Below are 26352 nucleotides of genomic sequence, written 5' to 3' on the forward strand. Positions count from 1 at the left end.
TGGCAGAGGATGACTGAGACGAAGGCCTCTGCTGTGGAGAGCTGCTTTCTGTGACCCTCTGGGTTTGGAGGAATGGAGACGATGGAGAAGGGAGTCTACAGCCATCTGGTCACAGTGATGCTCTGCAGCCTGGAGGCCTGTGTCAGTCTGACTGCCAACTGTCAAGAGCCACAGAGAACTGTGGTGGCAGCCAGGTTACTGTAGCCATACTAAAGGAGTCATTGTAGTGACAGATGGCTCCCTTTGCAGTGGCAGGATAGGATGACATGTAGGCATGGAGACAACAATAGCACCAATCTCTCACGCACGCACGCACGCACGACGCACGCACGCACACGTCAGTGTGGATAACTTTCTAAGAAGTCCTTCTTGTAGCATTTCAGTTCACTGCTATGGAGCAATCAAAATAAAATCCATTCAAATGATCTACATTAACCATCCAGTTGAACAACATTACAACTATTCCTAATAGATGTATAAATATAAATATGGAAATACAGCTGTGTGTGTGTGTGTGTGTGTGTGTATATGTGTGTGTGTGTGTGTGTGTGTGTGTGTGTGTGTGTGTGTGTGTGTGTGTGTGTGTGTGTGTGTGTGTGTGTGTGTGTGTGTGTGTGTGTGTGTGTGTGTGTGTGCGTGCATGCGCACGAGAGATAGAGAGAGAGAGAGAGAGAGAGAGAGACAGCTATGCATTGACAAACTCAGTCTGCAGTTTTACAAAAGTAATATGCTCTGCTCGATAAGATGGCAGGCTGTATATATACTTTCTGTAAAACCTCTACTTCCTCTCCCAGCTAACATTTTATTCACATTATCAGAGTCTTGGTATTATAGCTTATTAGCCAACAATCCATTGAGATATCTATTGTGAAACACATTCTCCTCCCAGGACATTACATTACACTACTTCAAGGTCAAGGTTTCCTGTCTCTTTCTGACACCATATGCACATCCTATGTGTACAGTACAGTATACACAAAGGACATCAACAGACTTCTAGAACAGTGGTTCTCAAACGTTTTCATGTCAAGGACCCCCGAATTGACACTTTTTAGCCTGCGGCCTCCCATCAGAAAATATATATCAAGGACCCTTTCAAAGAATATTTTAAGACCAAGACCTCTCAAGTTCATGATTATAATACTAGACAATCTGACAATATTCATCCTCCCTTCAGCCGTACCACTCTTAGCCAGTTCTCCATAAAAGTCACGAGGTTCTTTACTCTGGAATTCACACATACTTATTGCCAACTCCTCATCTTCACTCTGTAACTTTAAATATAGATTGAGGGCTAGCCTTTTGAAGCAACCCTCACCAATTGATTCTAACATAATGTAAGCCTTATTGACAAGTGTAAATAATGTTCTTTTATTTTATTTTATTCATAAATTAAATATGAAAGTATAGTATTCGGCTCTGGTTCCAATGATTGGAGACATAACGACTGTATGTTTGGGAACAAGTAGGTCTACTCTCTGTTCATTAATTCCACAACATATAACAAACCCTGAGGCCGTATAGCAGGTTCATAACACATTAGAGACACTTTAACCCATTCTGACCTGAGATCAGATTCATACGAGGTTTCCGCCGGACACACACTGGTCTGATGAACCCATTCTGACCTGAGATCAGATTCTAAAAATGTCAGTCGCTCTTTGATTTTTCAAAAATAGCAGACCTACAAGCTCGTATCGCGCCACTCGGTGGCGCGATATGAGCTTGTAGATCTGCTATTTTTCAATAGCTAAAGCATAACATGATGCTGACACCAAAATGGGTGCCCGTTCAGAATGGGTTAAGAGTCTTGAGAGATTAATGGACTCCAATAATAGGAGAGATACAGCAACAAGCACTTTGAGAACTCCTTTTTAATTATGTTCACTTTACATTGCATGCTTCTACAGTATACACAGAAGCCTGTGAGCACAGAGGCACACACACACACACACACACACACACACACACACACACACACACACACACACACACACACACACACACACACACACACACACGTTTCTGTCTGTATAATAATGAAGACATCTTCAACATTCTCCAACAGCTTGTCAGTTTATAATTGAGACATTTTTCTTTCTCTTTTCCTCAACTGATGTTCTCTTATGCATCTATTTGGTACACATGAGGTTGAATAAATCTACAGACTCAACTAAGAGAAAGTTGTCCGTGTTTCATTTCAATTTAATATATTTTACTGTCCATAACTCTCAGTTTATTTTTTTTCTTCCTCACTTAATTGAAATAAATGCCAACTGTGGCTGAGGCTTCAGTCTAAAATAGACTTCTTTACATAAACAAAAGTCTAACCTGATCAGACAGTAATCTTATTCCAGCCATTACACTATCTGCCTCGCCCAATCCACTCCAACTCTGTTTGCATACCGTACGATGCATTAATGAGTGCTATCAGCGTTGAAGCCTGGACCTCATACCTCCCGCGAGCATGGAATCCTCTTCGTGTTTGAGTAAGAACACGCTGTGATTGGCCAGCGCACTTGTGCAAGGACACGCTGTGATTGGCTAGTGCACTTGTGCGAGGACACGCCGTGATTGGCCAGTATCCACTTTGAGTGGCAGTCGGGGCATACGCTCTCGCCAGAACATGCTTTACTATTCCGTCCGTATCGCGTTGCAACTCGAACAGCTACGGGAACTTTGCAACATTCGAAAGTTCGCTTGAGACGCCGCCCCTCCGTCGAGGTCTAAAACTGTACTTTATCCCCTAAAGGGCGTGACCATTTACTAATTTACACGAAGAGGATTACATGCTCGTGTAACTCCCAGGTATGGTAATGGATATGATAATGTATGCACAAAACGTCAGTATATGAAACGCATGTTGCTGATGCGTTTTGTTTCCTTCTAAACACTACATAATTTAGATGAAATGTGTACCGATTGCCATTCAGTCAGTGCTCTGACTTTGCAACGGCGTCCCGACTCCCTGCCTGAGGGGATATGGGATTGTTGCGTGAGTGGCAGATAAAAAGAGAAAAATGTCCATGCAGGCCTAGTGTCGGAGAACATTAAGCACTGGGTTTTTTTCATGAGGCACTGCATAATCAATGCAATATTGTGAAAAAATTATATGGTGATACTCAGCTGTGTCTAATTTTGTTGCACAGTCTTTCATCACATTGACAAACTGACAGCTCGCGGGCATGTTGACTACTGTATAGTGTGACAGACTGTCTCCTTTGAACAAAATTTGATAGTTACCTTTATGCACCAATTGGGGCAAAATGCTGCAAAGGAATGTTGGTGTAACTAAGAGACTAAGATAAATATAAAGTTATCAAAGAATATCAACTATGATCCATTTCTCAACATGAGTTCTACAGTGACTTTCACTTATCCAGGTATTTCTTTGGTGTGGATATGGTTTATTAATGGTCAGGTGTGAGCTGTGATTGATCCTGACTTTTGATTAGCCATACGGGCTGTGCGCGCACGCATTGTTGTTTGAGGCTTTGCAGATGCTTTTGGAAGCATTATAACCCTGGCCTCTTGCAAATGCTTGAACACTGTAAGAGCACATAAAACATCAGCCTACATGTAGAGTGTGAGTGTAACTTTATCTGAAGAGAAAGAGCCTGCAGTATGTACCATAGACTGTAAAGAAAATCACACCCGTGTGAACTGAGCGGTGCAATATATACTTTAACTGTGATTACTGTGTACAGTAACTGTACTGTACATTGTACTGTACATTGTACTGTACTGTACTGTACAGTTTTATTATTACCGGTAGGTATACTTTTATTGTTATAGTTGTGGTGCTCGGTTGGGATGCTCAACAGTGCCACTTTAGGTCACCCAGCGGTATTGCAGCCGTTCATACCCCAAACGGACAGACATACGGACCCAATGAATTCTACAGATCCGTTTTGAAGCCACAATTTCAGCTATTGGGTGGAATGAGGGCGGTTCTACTCAAAGCATAATCATGAATCATGATAATTGGAAGAAGACTTTAAACTAGTGACTGAACGCATACATTATTTATGACAATGTTTACTAAGGTAATAAAATCAAGTGTAAAGTCCAGGCAAATTCCAAACAACATAAAAAAAAAGGCTTCTGCAACTATAGCAGGAGGGGAAATAGCCACATCTTGGCCATTAATGAGAGCTGCAACCTTTTCATCATTTCCACTGGCTTCATATGTGGACTGGGGTCCACTGGTGGGCCCTGAGGATACTGCAAGTGGGCCCACAAATAATTGGCAAATCACTAAGATTTTTTGTTGTATTAGTTGTATAGAAATAAAAACATGTTTTCGTTGTGATGTACACATGCTCTGAAAATGCACGCTTCCCACCCATTTTAAGTCGGACCTGATCCAGGAAAGGTTGCACACACTGAACCCTATAGCTGTCAAAACCTGTTATTAAAAGAGAGAGAAAAGTGCTGCTATATTTTGACCGCATACTGTACATCACAGTACACACATACACAATAGCCTGTACAAAAAGCACAATGTGGAAGACCACCATTGTGGGAAAACCATTAGTTCAAATTTGACAGGACTGATCAGTTTTATTTTACCTGACAATGCCAATGATGCTAACCCAACATGCATGGAAATATGCATACAGACTTTAGGTTTAGGTTTATTTATTTAGCACGTAGTACAAGATACTTGAAGATAGACTGTAGCTATCTGCAAAGACCTGACTTAAAGCCAATCTAAGAAGGCGTTTCGTTGGTGCTATAGTATAGGGTTAATGAAAAAGTGTAGCCATTGATATGGTTGGTGAAGTTTTAACTCACGATGAGAAGACCAGTGGTGGAGCTTTTAAATCAGGTCCATTGTTGGATAACACATGCAACAAAAATAATTGGAGGGTAGAAGTTTATCAAGGGGTCTTTAATTACAATCTATACTGACTCGTTTGAAGACAGCAGAAACAATTTGGGAAGGACATACTAATTAATAATATAAATTATAAACCTCTCTTGTATTCCTGTCTCTGTCCCTCTCAGTGTGTGTGTGTGTGTGTGTGTGTGTGTGTGTGTGTGTGTGTGTGTGTGTGTGTGTGTGTGGTGTGTGCATGCACGTGTGGTCACTTACCGTTCACCTGCAATGTGTGCATCTGTGAAAGTTGTTCGTATCCGTCGGCATAGCAACTATAGTTGCCCATGTGAGTGGTGGTCACCTTGGTGATATACAATGAACCGTCATCTCCAAAATCCTATGAGAGAAAAACAGAGGGAGAGGGAGAGAGAGAGAGAGAGAGAGAGAGAGAGAGAGAGAGAGAGAGAGAGAGAGAGAGAGAGAGAGAGAGAGAGAGAGAGAAATGTCAGAATGACTTGTGTATTACAATTGTCCGTACATAAGCAGAGGTGATGGATTCACATTGAGCTGAATAATGCATAGTGCGTGGATGTGAATAATGAGCAAGTGAGGGAAACAGCTCAGGTAATGAAAGGACTTGCCATGCTCTAAAAACAAAATGTAATAAAAAAGAAAAAACACAACTATAGTTTAATCTAAATACAAAGGTGAATCGTTTATGCGCCAAAGGGGAAATATATTGCAGTGGAAACTTAATGAAAAGCCGAATGCAAAGGAAATGTATGAGGTTAAAAAGGCCCAATGCTATAGCTACCAGTACAACAACACATCAGGGCAGCAACCCACATTCCTGAACCCAAAGTGTATGTGATTGTGATACAGTAAAATATACACTTAGATACAGTGTGATAGACCTTATAGATGGAGGGCAGTAAGCATTCAAATAATTATCACATGTACTTTTTAGAGCAAAAACATAAGAGGCAAACAAAGAAATAACTGTAATTGAAGCTGAACAGATTTGTGATGTGAGTGAAGATTAATTCATGTTATATTAATTAAACAAATAAACACAATAAAATGAGTGCTTAACAAAGAACACAACAACAACAACAATATCATCGATAGAAGCCACAAAGCTAATGAGTCTGCAGACATATTGTTGTATTGCCAAATAGTTTGGCCGAACAACGCCTTGTTAAATTGTAAACCTATTGTTAACCTCTCTACTGAATGCACTCCAGGTGAAGTGCATTTAGAATGGCTGTGTCAACAAGGACCATGTGACCTTTCACATGCAGAGAGCAGCACTCAGGAAATTAAATGATTGTCCCTGCACCGTATTTTTGTTTTGACATTTTCCAACATCCACAGTTACGACAAATTCAACTGATTAACTGCAACATCCTGAGTGGTAATTTAACTGGAGAGTTATGGACCGTAAGGGTCCACCTTTGCAAGGAGTTAACGCTCTTGCAAAATGGACGGATTTTATTTTAGAATGGATTTTTGAACATATCGTGTCTTTATTTTACAGAGTGTAACAGTTTTCTTTCTTTATCGGCTTTTGCTTTTAGTGGTGCCATCATGGTTCTTTGTTATGGAGCGTTCCTCTCGGGTGCATTGACTCTGACAGTTGCAAGAGTCAGCTGTCAAAACCATCTCTTCTAAGTGTTTAGGTCACAGGGAAGAAAATACACTGTTGCCTGAGACAGAGAAGCTCTTTGAGAGACTAAAACTGGAGGGAGCCTTTTTATTATCAAAAAGCTTTTAGCAGTCAAACCATGTGTTTACTGCTCAGGCCTTGGTCCTTTCTTCTCTCAGATAAACTATTGTGTGTTCAGCCAGTCTTGTGTGTGCATGTTGTTTTCTGTGGTGGGGGTGGTGGTGGTGGCGGCGGCGGGGAGCAGGGGCTGGGGGTTCGATGGTGCATTGATTCCCTCAGGGCTGGGAGCATATTGTGTCACCTTTTAAATGAAACATGAAGGCGGGGTAGAAATTAAACTTGCTGGGCAGAACGAACTGCTACATACACTGTCAACGAGCTTCTCAACACGTACGCACACACGCACATGCATGCACACGCACACAGGCAGCAGGTGGTAAGGGCATATTTAGTGATATAAAATGTGTTTAGGTACACACACACACAGGCAGCAGGTGGTAAGGGCAGATTTAAAGATATAAAATGTGTTTAGGTATTTAAAGATACCTGTAGAAGATAAAGACCAAATCTCATGTGTTCTAATTTAATGTAGACATACTCGTACGTACGTACGTACATACTATACGTACTATTGTATGTGTCTATCTGTCCACTGTATGTGGGTCTCAGTAGCTTTGCGGGCATTTCTGGTGGTGAATGTTAACAAGACAACACAGTGAAACAACAGTCAGTCTGCTGAGCGACAGTAAGCCTACCTGAGACGGGATCTGTAAAGAAGAAAACAGTGAAACCACACATTATACAAAGCATTGTTTAGGTCTTCCAACTTAATTTCAAGCACGTTTCTATCATTTTCCCAGCACATTGCTAATTCACCAAGTTGACCACCAAGCAGTGCCGGCCCTGAGCAATTTGATGCCCTAGACAGGATTCTTGCCGGTGGCCAAAAAGAGGATCAGTGGCTGGTGAAAGTGAAAGTGTTACTGGACTAAACAAAAAAAATCAGTCAGAGGGGTGTGTTGTGATGCCCCAAACTTAGATTTGCCAAAACTTTCAAATTTGAAGGAGCTTTTTCAATTAATTATATACAAATAATGTATATTTATCAGTTAAAAAAAGAAGAAAAAAAGCATGCTTGGTGGGTGCATGCCCCCCTTACCTCATGGCGCCCTAGGTAACTGCCTGCTCTGCCTATAGGAAGGTCCGGCCCTGCCACCAAGTCACCACTGTCCAATAGTGTCCATTTAACAACTACCATTAAATGCATTCAAGCAATTCCTTTGAAAACTAGCTGTGCTTTATAACACCAACTGCATTCCGAAGAAAATATATAATACCGCAGAGTGTACTTCTGAGGCAAGAGATAGATTTTAAGTACCAAGCTCGAACTTCTATTGCTGTACCATTGAGAGTGTTCTGAGTTCTGACAGGCTATATCACAGTGAGTTCTGACAGGCTATATCACAGTGAGTTCTGACAGGCTGTATCACAGTGAGGTTTGGCAACGTGACTGTTCAGAAGAACTGCAGCCGGCTACAAAGAAATGGCACATTGGCACAGAATTACCATAACTTTATAGCATTTACACCGCTGTCTCACTTGCACGCACGCACATGCGCACGCACACACACACAGTCACACACACACACACACAAAGGGAGAGTCTGTCTGTCTTTCTGAGGCAAGAGATAGATTTTGAGTAGCAATGGTCTTGTGAACTTCTATTGCTGTATACCATTGAGAGTGTTCTGACAGGCTCTATCACAGGGTGGTTTGGCAACCTGACTGCTCAGAATAACTGCAGACGGCTACAAAGGCCTGGCACATCATTGGTCCAGAATTACCATAACTTTATAGCATTTACACACACACACACACACACACACACACACACACACACACACACACACACACACACACACACACACACACACACACACACACACACACACACACACACACACACACACACACACACACACACACACACACACACACACACAGGGAAAGTCTGTCTGTCTGTCTGTCTGTCTGTCTGTCTGTCTGTCTTTCTAAACAGCTTGACATAATGATGATGATGATGCAACACCCAGGTAACAGTCAAACCGCTGGGATTATGCTAAGCTGCTTTGTGAGGATTTAGACGGCAGCTCCACTCTTCTATTATATTAGACATCAGAAAAGCAGTGCAGTGGTGCATGTATTTCAGGCTGAAATGGTATAATGTATGTATTGTATTAATAATCAAAATCTACAAAGTGTCTAGTAACTAAAGTTTTCAAATAAATGTATAGTGGAGTAAAATATTTGTATCCGAGATGTATAGTGGAGTAGAAGTAAAAGTACTAAAATTAGGAAAAGTATTACAAATACCTCAAAATTGTACTTAAGTACAATACTTAAGTAAATGTACTTACATAGTTATTTTACCACCACTGGCAGTCTCACTGACTGTCTCACTGGCTTGTCTATCTTTCAACCCAGCCCCTCCCTGTATAGAGCGTCGCAGTCCCACCCCCAGGCCCAGGAAATGATTCCCAATTCATTTTTCCCATAGACATTTCAAAAGGTATTTATTTAAAGACGGTTACGCCGCGGACAAAGCAAACTCGAGTCGTGACAACTCATGACAACAAACACAATATTTTGGACCAAACAAATAATTACAAAGAAGAAAAACAACAAAAAAGGTGTTGTAACCTGACGTTTTTTTCTTTCTTTCTAATTATTTGTTCGGCCCAAAAAATTGTGTTTGTTGTCATGATTTGTCACGACAAGAGTTTGCTTTGTCCGCGGTGTAAACGTCTTTAAATAAATAGTTTTTGAAATGTCTATGAGGAAAATGCGACGCTCTATACACCTGATGACTCAACAGGGAGGGGCTGCACAGGGATTCAACTCCAATTATGGCTCCGTGCACGTGTGTTTTTGCTGCTGTTGTCCAAGTAGATTTCAGGGTTGACCTGCAGTCACAATATCCACATGACTGCCACCAAACCGAAAGTCTAATTTAAAGCCCACATACCCGAACATCGACAGAACAGCCAGTCCACAGTGCACGGTGTTACTTGGGAGAGGCGATGCAGGAAGATCCATTTATAGTTTTTGTTCCTAAAGATGCAACAGCATGCAATGATTTCCTTTGATGGTTGGTTATGAATATGGTATTGCATATATTGGAAGGGCTCCTTTGGGCCAAAAACTGCTGTACAGCCCAATGACTTGAATGCACACATCCCCACGTAAAGACTATAACTAAACAAATACAAATACTTTGACTGTTCACATGCCTGGGTAAACTAATGAAACAACGCATGTAAACACAGCACATACTGTAATCCAAACGCACACTTTTGGTGCTCATATCCCCGTGTATACAGAATAGTTACCATAAATACTATAAAGAGTCCTATTTTCGCCAATGCACCCCTTATCAAAATAGGGCCCTAAATGTACAGGTATACTAGTGCAGTAGACACGATGGAGAGCACAGGCTGTGTTTTTAAAGGGGGAGAGTGGTTAGACCTCAACCCTTTGTGTTTTATTGTGTTAAGATAGTGGAAAGCTATGGGTAGTACAGCTCAGAAATTGCTTTAAAAGTCAAGTATATGGTTATTATTTCCATGCCATCTATGTACTTTTGTCTACTTTCTGCTTCACATTCTTCACTTTCTATATTGCAATGATTGCTTTGCATTAAAGACAATGAGAGCCAGTGAAAAATAATTGTCATATTGACATCATCCACCAGTCATTATAACAATTATCTAAGCTTAAAAAGTGTCTTGCAGTTATATTCTGATTTGATGTCAATAACGAGGTGTTGAATGATAGCAGGGTTAACTACAACATGGACCGCTAAAGTATAATTTAGTGGCTTTAATGGATCTCCCTTCATCTTCTGCAACACTGTGGGCTTAATTATGCATTGCACGCTCCTCTTCATCAGCAATGCCACAGTGAGGTGACCAGAGGTGACCGGAGGTGAGACACGGTTTGGAGTGTATAATCTCTCCGATGTTTTGATTTCTAGTTCCTTTGATCTGGCTGGCTCTGTCTGGGGGCATCACCACAAGCACACTCATGGACACATGTGTATGCGCACGCCACGCACGCACGCACGCACGCACGCACGCACGCACGCACGCACGCACCGTTGAAAAACTATGTCCTTTGGTTCAACACCTCATCTGTATTCTGTCTCCGTCGGTGTGTTGTCCCCAGTTGACACGCAGACAATCTGTACTACTGTCACACAACACTACAGGTAACAAGCCCTTCTATCCGATAACAACACAGACACACAACACTACAGACTACATCGTCCTCCTCTCTGATAACAGCACAGGGTCAACAGCCTCTTGGATCCATCAATGCACCAATACAAAACAATAATGCAATTCTATTTAAAAAAATAAATAAACAGAAAATAAATCATTACATTTTTAAAGCTCTTGCAGAAAAGTGAAGTTGAATGAACCTTTGCCATTGACACGGCAAGAAGACATTCTGACCGGAAGGTTATGAAGGATATTATGGACTCTCAGAGAGCAGACACTGATTATTCTGTCCACTTTTCCCTGAAGCAGCAAGATAACTGTCTGCCACTCACAGACAGATATCTATAGGACTATGACCCAAACACACTGGCAATATCTATCCATCCGTTATAGACCACAACATCAACGCATCAGACACAAAGCAAGGTAATCAAAGCGTTGCCTTACATTAATGTCTTCCAGGTCCAGGCCATTGAGGAGCTGCTGGTTGCGTTTCCAACGTATGGGAGGTCTCTGCTCTCCCTGGACAGCACAGGTTAGGACGGCACTCTGACCCACGGTCACTGTGGTGACACTAAACCTCTGGTCCTCTGGAAGGGTCAGCTTGAACACTTCTGTTGAGGAGACGAAAACCAACATTCTTAAAGACATTTAAGCTTCAGTAAGAGGCTAAGAGCAGTTAATAACCTGATATATATATATATATATTTTTTTCAGAACGGCAGAACGAGATCATCGACAGTTTGAAATGTGGACAAACTGCTGAGAGTCTAAGAGACTTCTATGATCTCGTTCTGCCGATGAATTCTCCTGGCGTACTGGGAACCAAGTCAACCAACGCCTTTATTTTAGGCTGAACAGTGGACAGCGGTTCATTGTTGTGTTTTGCTGTATATTACTCAAAACTTTTAGAGCACTTTGTAAAATAACGAGAAGCCGAGAAGGAATGAAGTGCAGTGTTGAAGTAAATAGCTCGGGTATAATTAATCAAACGATGCTCCGGCAATTCATGTGTATTGCCGGGGGTTAATGTTTTATCCCTGCTGTCTGATATGAAGACTGTCTGATATGATAATTATGCTTCATAATATCACAATTTAACAATGGTTTAAATTCAAAAAGCCGATCTAGGCTCACAATGCGCTGCATTGTGACGCACGCACCCCCCCCCCCCCCCTCCCCCACATTTTCACTGTTTTCTTTACAAATATTGATCCCGGCATGTGTGAAACATCATTTGCTGAAAGCTGAAATACTTTTGACTTCTAGTACCCCATGCACACTGGGTGTTAAAAGCTTGCTAGCACTTCTGGGTTGATTTCCCATTGGAAGTAACACCAAGTAGAAGCCAGCACTGTGAAGAGAGACTGTTGTCCCTGTGGGGACTCGGCTAAGGTCAAATACAGTTTAAGATTTAAAAAAATAATAATACATATATTATGTATACAGGTTTATTATAGGATTAGATGAAACACACGTAAATTGTAAATGGTGCATTCATATAGTGCCTTTATCCAAGGCACTTTACGTTTACCCATTCACACACCCAGTCATACACCGATGGCAGAGGAAACCATGCCAGACACCAACCTGCACATCAGGAGCAATTGGGGGTTCAGAGTCTTCCTCAAAGACACTTCGACACTAACTCTGGGGGAGCCCGGGATCTAACTGGGAACCTTCCGGTTGCCAAGCGGCCACTCTACCGCTGAACCACTGATGCCCCACGTATTATGTAAGTTCCAAACCGTATGGACCAGTGTGGCAGAACACACAATTCATTAAAATAAAAGCACCCATAAAAGGATACAGTAGGCCTATATCTAAACACTGTACAGCAGAAAAATTCTCTATCTACTAGTGATGCGCGGGCCGGCCCGTTGCCTGCAGGTCCCGCGGACAGGTCAAGATTTTCAGAACAATTATCGCGTGGCGGGCGGGGCAGGAAAGGAGGAAAAAAAGCATTCCGGTACCTGCTTTCCTGTATCATACTGTCTACTCCTCCTGCTGAAACCATCAGCTTGTTGTTCTGTTGTTCAAGTTCATCAATGTGTTGCTTATGAAAGCCTTTTTGACCATTAGAGAAAAGTGCCCTCTCCAATCTGTCATTTCACAATTTTCAACCACACAAACTTTCTGACTGACAGCAATGCGATCATGCGATCCTTAATATAATAACAGCAAAGCAAGCAACTGCTCATTTTACTTTGATAACCAGTAATTTGGGCTACAGGGCAGACTGGTTGGGTAATTCCCTAGTGTTTAATATGAGATATTCCTCTAAATCTGGGTAGAAATGTAAAATAAAAATAAAGGTGCCTTTTCAAATTCCAGCCCTTGCCCTTCAAATTCCCTCTGCAAGTCCCTGCCCCCTCCCTCCCCTCTCTCTCTCTCTCTAAAGCAATTGAACGGACTGGACTTGCTGGGTCGTTAGACTACTTTTTGTAGGGGGGTGGGCGGGTCGTTGATTAATATTGTTTTGTGGGGCGGGTTGGTGCGGGCTGGCTCCCGTGGCGGGGCGGGACGGGCAGGTTATGAAAAACCATCACTACTATCTACAGTATTGTGGGAGGAAAAGAACATGATTGATGACCCTATCTCTGGGCAGTTGTGGGGGGACACGAACCAAAATAATGAACAATGAAAATCGCACGCGCACACACACACACACACACACACACACACACACACACACACACACACACACACACACACACACACACACACACACACACACACACACACCTCAAGACTGATTAGAACCCTGCTGTATCACTGTGCTCTGCAATAACATGGAGAACAATACATTATTCACTCGTGAATGATAACTTCACCTCCAAGGGGCGCAGTAGAGTACTAAGAAAACTTAGGACAGTGTGAAGTGGGCGGCCCTACATACAGTATACATACATGCATCACATTCCGTGCTCAGCCAATCAAATCATCACAAAAGTCATTTCGGCCAATCACATTTGGCGTCTTCACTTTTCTGCCCTCACTTTAATCTTCAACATGTACTGCTCAGCCAATCAAATCATCGCTATGGGGTGATAAGCCAATCACCAGCCAATGTTTATGTTCACACAGACCCACAAAGCTGGGCATAGGAGGGGCTAGCTCCCTTCAAAAATGTAGACGAGATATTATGCATCAACGTATTTATTTTTAACCGCACCTAAAACGTTAATTATTATAGGACAAAACTGAGACCATAACTCAAACCTCGCAAAGGACGCATCGTATGTGTGCTACATTTTGTCTGTGGTTGAATCTGCAGCCTGGCCTCAAACTCTCCCCATATAAGGAGCGACTAATCAGTCTTCAGGTGGGACGTGTCTACACAGAGACCAGTGACCGGGGGGTCAGCTCGGCACTAATGTACCTACATGCAACCTTGAGATGTGGGTCAGATGTTCTCATAGGAAGCGCCCGCCTGGAGACTGGATTTGATGTAGTGTGACTAAAGAGATTATTGTGTTTAGCCGTACGCCAGCAGGAAAACATTCAGCCAGAATGCCTACAGCGGTGTGCGTGTGTGTGTACACATGCACATACAGCAGGTTAAAGGGGTGGACAATAACGCTTCCCATGCAGCGTGATGTTATGCAACGTTCCTGTGTGAGAGTGCTTTTTAATCTCCCTCTTGGGGTAATGAGCAGTGGTGCAAAAGGAAGCCTCAATTTGTTCTGCTCCTGGGGGCATGAAATACAAAAACCTAATGAAAACGGAGGGCCAGCAAATGGCGATAGCTCCCTGCAGCCCGGAGAATCTCCCCGGCACGAAGAAGGGCTTCAATTACCTTGCACCTCTGGCGGTCCTTTTCGTGGAAGCATGTGAGAATGCATGTTAACCTTCCCTTTGGATTGAATGTGTCCCCTATGATGTTGACTGTCTTTGATCTGTGAACGTGGCTAACCCAGCATGGTTTCTCTGGCATTCACACATGTAGGAGTGAAAGACTGAAATATCTAAACCCGGAAGGAAGGTTTAATCTCTGGCTTAACAGGTTGCTCTAATGAACACGATTGAAGCTGTCAAGGGAGTGAGTCGTTATAGCTGCACGGCACCTACAGGTCGAGCCGAGGCGGGATGTCACGGGGAGATAGCATTCGTCTGAGCAGGATCTGAAGGTCCAGACAGAGGGTACTTACCTGGAATGCCCTGCATGCGATGAATCAAGTGTGCATATCTGACATGAGGAGAGCATGGAGCATGGAGGTCAGATCAGAAGATCAGAGAGAGAGAGAAGGATGAGGCTGGCAGGGCACTGCATCAGGCACCCGGAAACTGGCTGCGAGAACACTGACACTATGTAGGAGCCAACCCAAAGTGCAGCTAGGAGGGGAAAGAGGCACACCACCTATACGTACAGTACTATAGACACACTGACTGCAGAGCTCAAGACCCAGATGCGAAAAAGGAGGTTTAGGGAGTCATCAAATGATTGGCTTAGGAATGTGACAAAGGCCCGTACGGCTGACTTAGCCGCATGGGCACGTACGGTAGGCTGCTATAATGGCGGCTGACTGCGTGTGGCGAGTTCAACTCCCGATCCCAACGACCTTTGCTACGTGTCCCTCCTCATCTCTCTCTCTCCCCATTTTCTGTCAGTGAACTATCTCAGCCAATGCAATGCAACCAAAACAAACTCCGTGAAATCAAGGCTTCAAGGGGTGTGTAACTGATAGAAAATATAAGTATATATATTTTTTGAGTGAACTACTCCTTTAACAGTTTTACTAAACAGATTCATGATTTTAGCCATTGAACTCAGCGCAGTAGGCTACTTTACGGACCTCACAAAATACTTTCACTTCTTACCTGTAGGAGTAGTGACAAATAAACCTTCTCGATTATTCTTTATTCTAGGCTTGCTGTATTTTTTTGTGGACGTTTTTTAAGGCATTAAGATGCATTTTGGACTTGTACATACAAGTTTAAGATCAAATCTATAAAAGGTGATTTAATTGACCAGATTCGCAGTTATAAAAAGGATACAGTACTTAATTAACAACTATCTTTAATCGGGCTGAAGATAAAAATGCGTTGTTTCTGCCTCCAGGAACTCCTGTCACAACAGTATAAAGCCATAATTTTTCTATTGACCCTGAAAGAGATCATTGAACTTTCATGATAAAAATAGATTAAATAGATACACGAAACATAATCATAACCAATTCCAAGGCAATTTGAAATCCCCTGGGACTGAGATCTGTTGGATCAATAAATAATGTTACATAACGTGTTATGTGTGCATGTGACAAACAGTCAGACTGCACAGGGACGTGCAGAGAGTGTCAGCCATTTCCGGGCACACTCTTTAGCTAGTGGAGATGCGGTGGATTTCTAAACAAATTTGTTCAACGCAAAATACTGTATTCGAGTTCAGGAGACTTCGGGGGGAAAAAAAAGCAATTATCCTGAATGCTGCCTTCCAGTATGGCATGGAAAGGAGTGGCATTTGCATTTCTTTCGTGGTCTGGAAAGGGCAGTTGTTTTACAAGCGGGTAAAAGGTCAGGGTCTGAAGCCCCCTTTGATGTCTATGTGTGCATGTCCCTGAGACTGCATGTGCTGTACTTTCCTTGAAGAGAAGAGCGTAGATTTACTGTGGAATCACAGAGATATGTGGAATGACAGAGAACACTATAGGCTCTCTGCTTCTGCGGAGCCTCGTTAAAACTTAATTAAAACTATTGCGTTTGCAACACATTTCCCTCTTTTTATTTTGTGGAAAGGGGAACTTGGTTATGTTGAAAATAATCTTCCTCCACCAAACGTTTCTGTGCTAACATTACATACATTATGCATGTATGAGTGATTGGCTCATCATTCACTTCAGTGAAATGAAGCAATTAAGAGCAAGGCTTTCATGAAGCATATTATTAAGGGTTGGGAGTTGAGATGAACTAGTGCAGAATGCAGATATCGTCGCTGTCTAGCAGAAAGCAGCTAATTCAATTGTTCAGGTTTTTTCCCCCCTTTTTTCATTAACAAACACTTTTGAACCCCTTTTACGTCTGTGTGTTGGTTAAAAACACTAACTCCGGGGGAGCCCGGTGATGGAACTGAACTGGGAACCTCACGGTTCCCATCCAGCCACTGTGTTACTCCTCCCTAAGGAGGTTTTCCAGGTATGCCCAGATGGGAAGAGGCCACGGGCTGACAAAGGACCAGTGGGATGAACATAATGTCCCTGCTGGCCGGCCTCGAAACGCCTCAGGATCCACCAGTTGTAGTTAGCTACTGTGGCTGCAGGGAAAGGTCTGGGATTCTCAATTGCAACTGCTGCGTCCACAACTCGACTCCGGATAAATAAATAAAAGATGGATGGATGAACACAGCGCTTTCCAAAAAGTGCAAACGAAAGCTGTGTGGCTGCAGTGTCAATGTCATGATGAGCAGTGAAGCTTCAACTCATTTTTAAGCCATCCTGGCAACGTCGTGGGACTGTGACTCAATAAGACATCCCTCCCGGGAGGTGACATTTCCTAACAACAATGACAGTCCTACTCTAACTCAATTATTATTCCTCTAACATCCAAGGTGCTCAACATATATCTCACAGTGCATAGCGACGCAGGATGCTGCGTATCGGCCGATACGTCTTCCGACACTTAGAACATTGGCGCAACCATGCAGTGGCTCACGGCAGTCAAGCCAAGCCTTAGTGAGACTGAGGTGGTGGCGTTGGGTCGAGGAGACATGTTGACTGAAAAAACTCCTGCAATAATGGTCTCGCTCTAAACTGTTCAATTACAGCCTCCATTTATCTTAATGTGTAGCAGGGAATATAGGCTCCCAGCAGTGATCTCCATTTGCTGCAAATTTGTGTGCGTGTGCGTGTGCGTGTGCGTGTGCGTGTGCGTGTGCGTGTGCGTGTGTGTGTGTGTGTGTGTGTGTGTGTGTGTGTGCGTGCTTGGGAAGGGGGGTTTGGAAGATAAGCAGAGTGATACAGAGAAGGTAGTATATAGGAAGACAGACAGGCCCTGACAGGGAGACAGTTAGGAAAGACAGACAGGGAGATAAAAGGCAAGCAGATGCTTGCCATGGAATGTTATTTACCTGTTAGATAGGATGTTGTTTAGACAGATGGTATATCTTAGTTACACATAGCCTCGCATAGCGACTGATATCACTACGTGGATATTAGTCTCGCCCCTCTCAGGATTTGATTTTCTTCTGCAATATTATAGCCTGGTTCCAGACGAATCTGGTTGGCTCGTCACCACTTCGGTCGTGAAGTCCTCCCACAATTGAGAGGTGCCAGACTTAATCTGCCTGGGGAAGGCTGGCTACTGTACGCGAGGCTATAGTATCGCTATCTGTATCGCTTCATTGTTTTCTTTGCGCTCTATTTACAGTAATTGGCCATTTAACCAGTGGTTTGTTGACTGAGTTGATGACATTTACGCCAATCTCGCATGTTATGCATGTCAAGTCACTCTGGATAACAGTGTCTGCTAAATGCCTGAATCTGGGAGAGACAGCGAAATTCCTTCACGACGGACGACGTACGTCGCGACGTATATTTTTCCGTCGCAACGTATATTCGAGTACGTCCTGGCGTAAATATCAATTCGTCCCGGCAGAACGGACTCGTCGCGGCTATATCTACCCGTTTGCGACGTAATAAGTTGACTATTATTTTCCGTCGCGCCAGAACGGGACTCGTCGCAGCTATATCTACCCGTTGTGGCGTGAGCTGGACTCGTCACGGCAGAACGTGACTCGTCGCGACTATATCTACCCGTTTGCGACGTGCGCCTCGCCGGTCTGGTCTCCAGGCGAGCCTGCGTCCTTCATATATATTTTTTTCTGCTCTCGTTGGACTTAACTTTAAAAGTCCAATGGAACACCTCTTTGTAACGGGCCGCTGTAGCATAGTGGTCTAATCCCTCGCCTCTCTATTCTTTTTTGCTGAGGACGCTGGTTCAATTCCCGCTCGCGGCAGACCAAAATTATTATATTTTAGACAGACACACAGACAGACAGACAGACAGACTGCCTGTCTGCCTGCCTAATGTATTGTAAATAATGTATTCATTCCATACGGCTATTTTTTTTTAATATAAAAACTTTTGTCTTTCGCGCGATTCGAACCAGCGTCGTCAGCACCAAAATATTGAGAGGCGAGTGATTAAACCGCTAGACTACAGCGGCCATACGTTACAAAGAAGTGTTTCATTGGACTTATAAAGACAATAGCAAGGGGAGGGACCGGAAGTGCTTTTATTTCCGGCTTCCACGTGCACAAGCGCACATACACGCACGCGAAATATAATGCGCGTGCACGACACGCACTTGCTGGTGCGCGCTTAAATGCCGGGTGTATATAGTACCATCTGTGCTTAAACATAATTACGTGGTCGGTTTGGAAAAGTTTGAAGTAGTTTGTTGTAGGTAATATTTTAATTGAAAGCTTATTAGTTGGTGGTATAAGTGTGCATATTTGAAGAAATGCAAATCTAACAATAATAAAATGATATGCAATAATAGGCTAGGCCTATATGGTCGATTATAACATAATGATATCAAGGCATTTAAGTAATGTAATAAGTTGCTATAACCCCGTACCCCTGTCCCACACACACCATGTCCAGACCATAGACCACAGACACACGACCATATGCATTTAATTTACTATGAAAACCTGCATTTCCCGTCAGTCAGTCAGTAAGTGTGTCATGTCACGCCTCGTGTCATGCCTCCATATATGGTCACGCCTCATGACACGTCACACCACCATATATGGCCGTTTCCATATGATATAAGATCCCGACACTGACCTCATCAAACCCTGGATAGCCATACATTGAAAAGACTGGATCATCACCTAGATCTCCATATATGGAGCTGAGGCGGCCAGCAACTCTACATCTGACCTCATAATGTAATAATCAGCTCATAATGTAATTAAAAGACGAGCACATAACTTAATAGATTTTTCTATAATGTAATAATGTGTTACATTAAGAACCTCCACATAGGCGACTCATACTGTAATAAAACTTCATAATGCAATAATGTCTTTATAATGTATGAGCTGATTATTACATATTGCATTATATTTCGCGTGCGTGTATGTGCGCTTGTGCACGTGGAAGCCGGAAATAAAAGCACTTCCGGTCCCTCCCCTTGCGAGACTGCAGCTGGGTGCTATTGTCTTTATAAGTCCAATGAAACACTTCTTTGTAACGTATGGCCGCTGTAGTCTAGTGGTTTAATCACTCGCCTCTCAATATTTTGGTGCTGACGACGCTGGTTCGAATCGCGCGAAAGACAAAAGTTTTTATATTAAAAAAAAATAGCCGTATGGAATGAATACATTATTTACAATACATTAGGCAGGCAGACAGGCAGTCTGTCTGTCTGTCTGTCTGTGTGTCTGTCTAAAATATAATAATTTTGGTCTGCCGCGAGCGGGAATTGAACCAGCGTCCTCAGCAAAAAAGAATAGAGAGGCGAGGGATTAGACCACTATGCTACAGCGGCCCGTTACAAAGAGGTGTTCCATTGGACTTTTAAAGTTAAGTCCAACGAGAGCAGAAAAAAAAATATATGAAGGACGCAGGCTCGCCTGGAGACCGGACCGGCGAGGCGCACGTCGCAAACGGGTAGATATAGTCGCGACGAGTCACGTTCTGCCGTGACGAGTCCAGCTCACGCCACAACGGGTAGATATAGCTGCGACGAGTCCCGTTCTGGCGCGACGGAAAATAATAGTCAACTTATTACGTCGCAAACGGGTAGATATAGCCGCGACGAGTCCGTTCTGCCGGGACGAATTGATATTTACGCCAGGACGTACTCGAATATACGTTGCGACGGAAAAATATACGTCGCGACGTACGTCGTCCGTCGTGAAGGAATTTCGCTCCACCTGGAATCTGGGCCGATTATTACTATATTTCCGAAATTTTCCCTGTTTTATTTAACTGTTTTTGTTTTGTTTTTAGATTCTGGGGTCTATTTTCGTCCATGCTAAACCCCTTATCCCTGTATTGTACAGTAACATAACTTCTTTGCCTTTTTTTATTATATATCTTTTACTATAAAACAATTGACAATCTACTACAGGTTCACAACGTGTCGATGTAGATCGGCTAGTTGTACTATTCAAAAATAGTAAAAAAAAAAAAGGCAAAGAAGTTTAGGGATAAGGGGTTTAGCAATTAGCATGGATGAAAGTAGAGCCCAGAACTCTGGAATTTCTATCTAGAAGCTCCTGAATTTCAAGCTCATGTGCTGTGTTGTGAGTTTACATGATTTCATTTCATTATTATGTACAAAACAAAAAAACATAAAATGTGGCTGGATAAGGGGTTAACCCATTAAATCTGCGTCATTTTAGATTTTAGTATTGGCTATTTAAAAATAGATTCATGCCACGCTGCGAGCTTGTGCATCTGCTATTTTTGAAAACATTTCTGAAAAGTCTTGAAAGTATGCCATGCATTATTTGGGGGTGAACAAGTCCTTTAAGTGTTTCTTAGTTGAAGACCAGCAAAGAGTTGGTGCCGCTCTGCAGTTCTCCTGGCTGAGAGCAGCTGCTGGCAAGACATAAAAAACTGGTTCGAGATTATATATTAGGCACCAGCTCTGAACTGGCCCTGAAACTGCTTTGGTGGAAATGGAGTGTGAGGATTAGGAAGTGGTCTTGGCTCTGATTTGGGGGTCATGTGGTTCCAAGACCCCCTTTGGGAGGGATCAATCATCTCCGTCTACTCCGTAATTAGTGATTAACGGTGGACAAAGACCTTTACTCTCTCAGAGCTGCCAGCAGTGAAAGTTGGTCAGAGCCACAGTAAATCACTGAGGGCTAGAACATAGGAGTGTATACACTTGCGTGCATGCACGTGTGCGTTTGCATTGGGGTTTTTCTTCTAGCATGAAGACAAATGGCACAGGGGTTAGCTTAGCCAACTACACAAACCTCTGACCGCACTCTGTTCTCTATCATTCTCTATCATTCTCCATCACCCCCCCCCCCCCCCCCCTCCCCCCCAAGACCTCTCTATATATTGTGTGCGCAGCACGCACACACAGTTCAGTAGGCTATTACTGAGCTGGAAATGGTTGCACGGTCCAATGGCTTTGCGGCTGACATTTTGCAGTATAGAGATAAGAGTGTTCCAGAATGTGAGGTGCATGTTCAGCAGCTCATATATAGTCAGACTGATAGAGCTTCACGCTGAGAGGACAGAATACACGTTCATGTGCTTCTCCTGTGATGCTCTTACAGGTCTGATGATACGTTTAAACATTCCTGTTGAAGTAGACGTCTGACTCGGCTGTTAGAAGGAAACAACCATACTGTTTATCTGAAGCTCCAGGGACAGCTTCACACACTGCCGAATGCTTGTGTTCTCTTCGTCTTTGTAATGGTCCTGGAAATGTTTGTTTTTGCATACTGTGAACATTTTGACAATCCTTTTGAATGTATTATAATGTTGGTATTAAATAAGACTCTTAAAGGTGTAAACGAACACGTCAGGACATACGAAATCTGTTGTAATATCCACAAAATTACATTTTCATTTTGATGGATCAAACAGGATTTACAGTTCAAATAGACCTCAGTAACACATACAGGTAGGTGAATCCTTTATTTACAGGTACCTAACCAGAAGAAATCAACAGCAATGGGAATTATCCTCCCCACAAAGTATAGCTCTAGGCTACCCACCATCACATAAAATGTTTTACTTCTAGCCTCACATGTATGATGAAAGTCAACGTGAGTAATGCAAATAAACTCCCTCACAGTGCTGAGACAATAATAAAATGAGAGGTACCTCCAGCATGGAAGCAGACAGAGCAGCTGTCGGGAGTCACCCCGAGGGACGCCTGATCCTCTGCATTAGTATGCAAGGCAGTCTGAGTTGAAACCTAATTGGGCTAATTTTTGTCATGGCCACCTTGTGGAAAAACAACTAATGAAAAATCCCCTATCTCACTGCAATGAGTAAATAATAGAGGCACTTATGCTGCAGCGTGCAGGGGGCTGTGAATCTCTTACAATCTCTGCATCTCTTGTGTGGGCACGTGCACACACACGCACTAGTAATACATGTTTATTGAAGCTAATTTCTTTTTTTTGTGATATCTGTTTTGTACTTGTGTGGCAGAGTCACACTAAAAAAAGCAAATCTACAAGCTCACAATTGTATGGCACCACGTTGTGAGCTTTCAGATCACCTATTGTGTGCGACACCCATGTGCAATAACTATACGTCAGGGTTGAGGAGTTGACGTGACGGTGTGACAATATAATACTGAAACGAATGGACTGTACCCAGGGACGTGTAGAGAGTGCTACAGAGGCAGGGGCTGAAATTCCGTAAAGAGGGCAGTTTTGGAAGAAAATAGCCGATCTGAAAGCTCTCAGCGCACCACGTTGCAACGTGTTGAGGGCTTGTAGATCTGATATTTTGTGGTCGCAAAAAAACTTTGTGACTACTGGAGATGCAGCGATAACATGGATTTCTAAACAAATCCTTTCAATGCAAAATGTTGCGTTCAAGATCAAGAGAGTTCAGAAAAAAGCAATTCTGGGTGACGGGGTGGAGGTAGAGCTATTACATCACCTCGACGAGGTGATGTACTGTAACACACACACACACACACACACACACACACACACACACACACACACACACACACACACACACACAGACACACACACACACACACACACTGTGAACAATGAACGCAGGCAGGCTTTACTTCTTTGATCAAGTCTTAAGAGAACGAGTTAGATACACAATCCTGCAACCCAGAACTTATTTTAATGAATAAAATGCTATTTAATTAGTATTAGTAATTGTAGCAAAGCATTCAAAGTGCCTTCTGTTCACAAGATATTTATGCTAATGATGTATAGTGTGGGCTCAGCACGGTGCTTGCAAATGTATGCACCCTTGACTGCATTAGGCCTACTGTACATAGTGTCAGACTCATTAGTGCATATACATCAGATAGATACAAATACGTGCCTGCTATGCTACAGTTTGTATTTGCTAAAATTTAATGAGGTCTCTGGTGAGTTTTCCATTTATGTCTATGCGGAAAGAAATAAACCTTTGTGATTAACGCACACTAAAGAGAGTTTTATCTGCATGACATAAATCATAATCTTTAGTTTTTATCTGCTTAATAAATCTTCCATAAATTGTGTGTACGTGGTTCAGAAAACATTAAAAAGTGCATTGATTTGTGGAGCTGAGCTTGTTGAACAAAACCTTGTAATAGCATAAGCCTTTCAAAGCCTACAAAGCAATTTCACCCCCTCTAATTTATCTAAATGTCTCTATCTATCCATGTAGAGTGCTATTGCTGTACATAAGTAGCTATTATTCTAGAAAACAAAGGGAGGAGGTCTTTGGGGTACGTCCAGCTGGGAATAGGCCACGGGGCAGACCAAGGATCAGAAGTAGAGGTCTTCGGATGAACCCGAGATCCTTAAATACCCAGGCTCCGACCTGGACCTGGCTTGGTCACGGTTCTATCCACAAGAAGTGGCTCCGAGTCCGGGTCGGAACCACTATAGTATATGTCTCGGGTCTCGGAGCTCCGACACTCCGACAGTGAAATGACGGTTTCACAAATACCCAAGTGGACCCGGCGATTGGCTATCACACTCACAGCTGTCAATCACCCCCATGTTTCTCCTCCGGCCAGTGGGAGGCGAGCTGCCTGTGTGCCTTGCGATGTGACTTTACTAAGGAAGTAGCAGTGCTACTGTGTAGAGACAACAACAACAACAAGACTCTCGGGTCCTCGGGTCCTCGATCTCTCGGTACTGCTCAGGGTCGGAACTCATATTTGAAATTGTACCGTATTCGCGGGGCCGTTCGGCTCCGGTTCCGACATCTCTCTGTACTTTTCGGGTTCGGAACTTAGGATTCTAATAACAGCCGGGTACATTCGGTTCTTTTTCACGGCTCTATTTGGTTACAGGTCGGTAAAATTGGACCTGTAACCAGAAGCAAATTAATTTAGAAACTAGTAAAGTGCGCTTCACTGAGTGCAATGTGTCAGCCAGGCTGGTTTGCCTACCCAGGGCAGCCATAGCCAATTGGAATGGAATCTGACAAATCTCCTGACAGATATATCATGAATCATGATGACATGGCTCCAGAGATAATGTGCACGAATTTGTGTGAGTTTCTGTAGAAAACATAGTCTGGCTCCAAAGGCCAGGGCTGATTTAAAACATAGGGGTGTGTGTGTGTGTGTGTGTGTGTGTGTGTGTGTGTGTGTGTGTGTGTGTGTGTGTGTGTGTGTGTGTGTGTGTGTGCGTGTGTGCATGCGTGGAGGTGAAGTCTAAGACATAGGCTATACTGTCCATAAGCAGTGTGACAGTACAGTGTGTACTGTGTGCACTCCTGTTCTGCAGTGCTTTCAGGCGATTGGGGTGCAGGGCTAAGGGGTTACGGCACATTTTTATCTGTCTACTCTACCCACAATGCACTGGGCCAACGTTCACCAAATTATTCAAGGCTGCCAGCAGGCTGCCTATCTGTGGTGTGGCAGCCATCACTCATATCTGTAACATCATCTAATTAAAAGACATCAGTTCTACCAGACAGCTCTCTCACTGCTGTTTCAGGCAAATTGATTCTACCTCCCTCCTCTAAATGTATGCAAGGCAGGGGTGAATGAATAATGCATGTCCATTACAACTCTTATCTCCTGCGGTGACAAACAATGTGTCGTATACGACGATTTGAATATTCCACTAAAGATACCAGAGAGCTCCTTATTAATAAAGTGGCACGACAGGTGTTTTGGTTTTCACAGGGATCCATTTTGCTGCTGTTCTTTGCAAATACTGACACCGTATTCCAGGAATTACCGGATCAGTAGGATCTACTTTGTGACAGTTTACTTTACTTTACATGAGTGATCATATTATTTGCATAAACATCTGCAGGCACCCATTTCAGATTATGGCCACTATAAAGTTCTTAACCTTGAAATGAAGCTGAAAGTCTTCATGATGATTCAAGTGTCATTATTAGGAAGGGCTGGCCAACGTTGAAGCAATCAGCCCTACTGGTCGGAGCTGGGACTGCAGGTGGGCCCGTGCACTTAGCACGAGGAAACACTGTGGAGCTGGGGTTTAACATTGACCATTCTTCCGGGTGCTTCAAAACGCCATTGAGCAACTTCCATTGAAGGGCTGTCCGCCCTCTAACAGGATCATTCATTTCTAACTTTAATCATTACATTTCACTTGTACTATACCATATTATACATTATTTATACTATACTATAGCCTACTATACCAATATCACTGATTTCCGTCACATAATATCAAATGTCGGCGGAAGATATATCACAGAGCTTTGCTCTGTGATTGTCCAATACCAAACCTCATTCTAAGATCAACACACCTTTACACGCAACGTCTGTGCTAGATTTGGTACAGACATGAGGATTCATGTTTGGGTACATGGGCGTGCTCACTTTCACTTCATTATTTAGGCTTTCTCGTTGTTTTGAGAGTGTAAGTTACTTTCTCATTCTCGCACAGCGTGCATCCCATCACTAATGCTGTTGGAGCGGATGCCATCTCAAT

General features: G+C 43.0%; 1 protein-coding gene across 1 annotated transcript in view; it reads right to left on the reverse strand.

The window, feature by feature from the left end:
* Window positions 1–26352, reverse strand: part of fstl5 (follistatin-like 5) — a 154501-nt gene that overhangs the window by 35300 nt on the left and 92849 nt on the right. Inside the window, exons 7-8 of the mRNA XM_083785343.1 lie at window positions 11216–11382; window positions 5099–5219 (exon numbers count right to left, since the gene is read on the reverse strand). Coding sequence (XP_083641469.1) covers window positions 5099–5219; window positions 11216–11382 — 288 coding nt within the window. The remainder of the gene's footprint in view (window positions 1–5098; window positions 5220–11215; window positions 11383–26352) is intronic.

This window comes from Protomyctophum parallelum (genome assembly GCF_964188405.1).
Source record: "Protomyctophum parallelum genome assembly, chromosome: 16".
Lineage (NCBI taxonomy): Eukaryota > Metazoa > Chordata > Actinopteri > Myctophiformes > Myctophidae > Protomyctophum > Protomyctophum parallelum.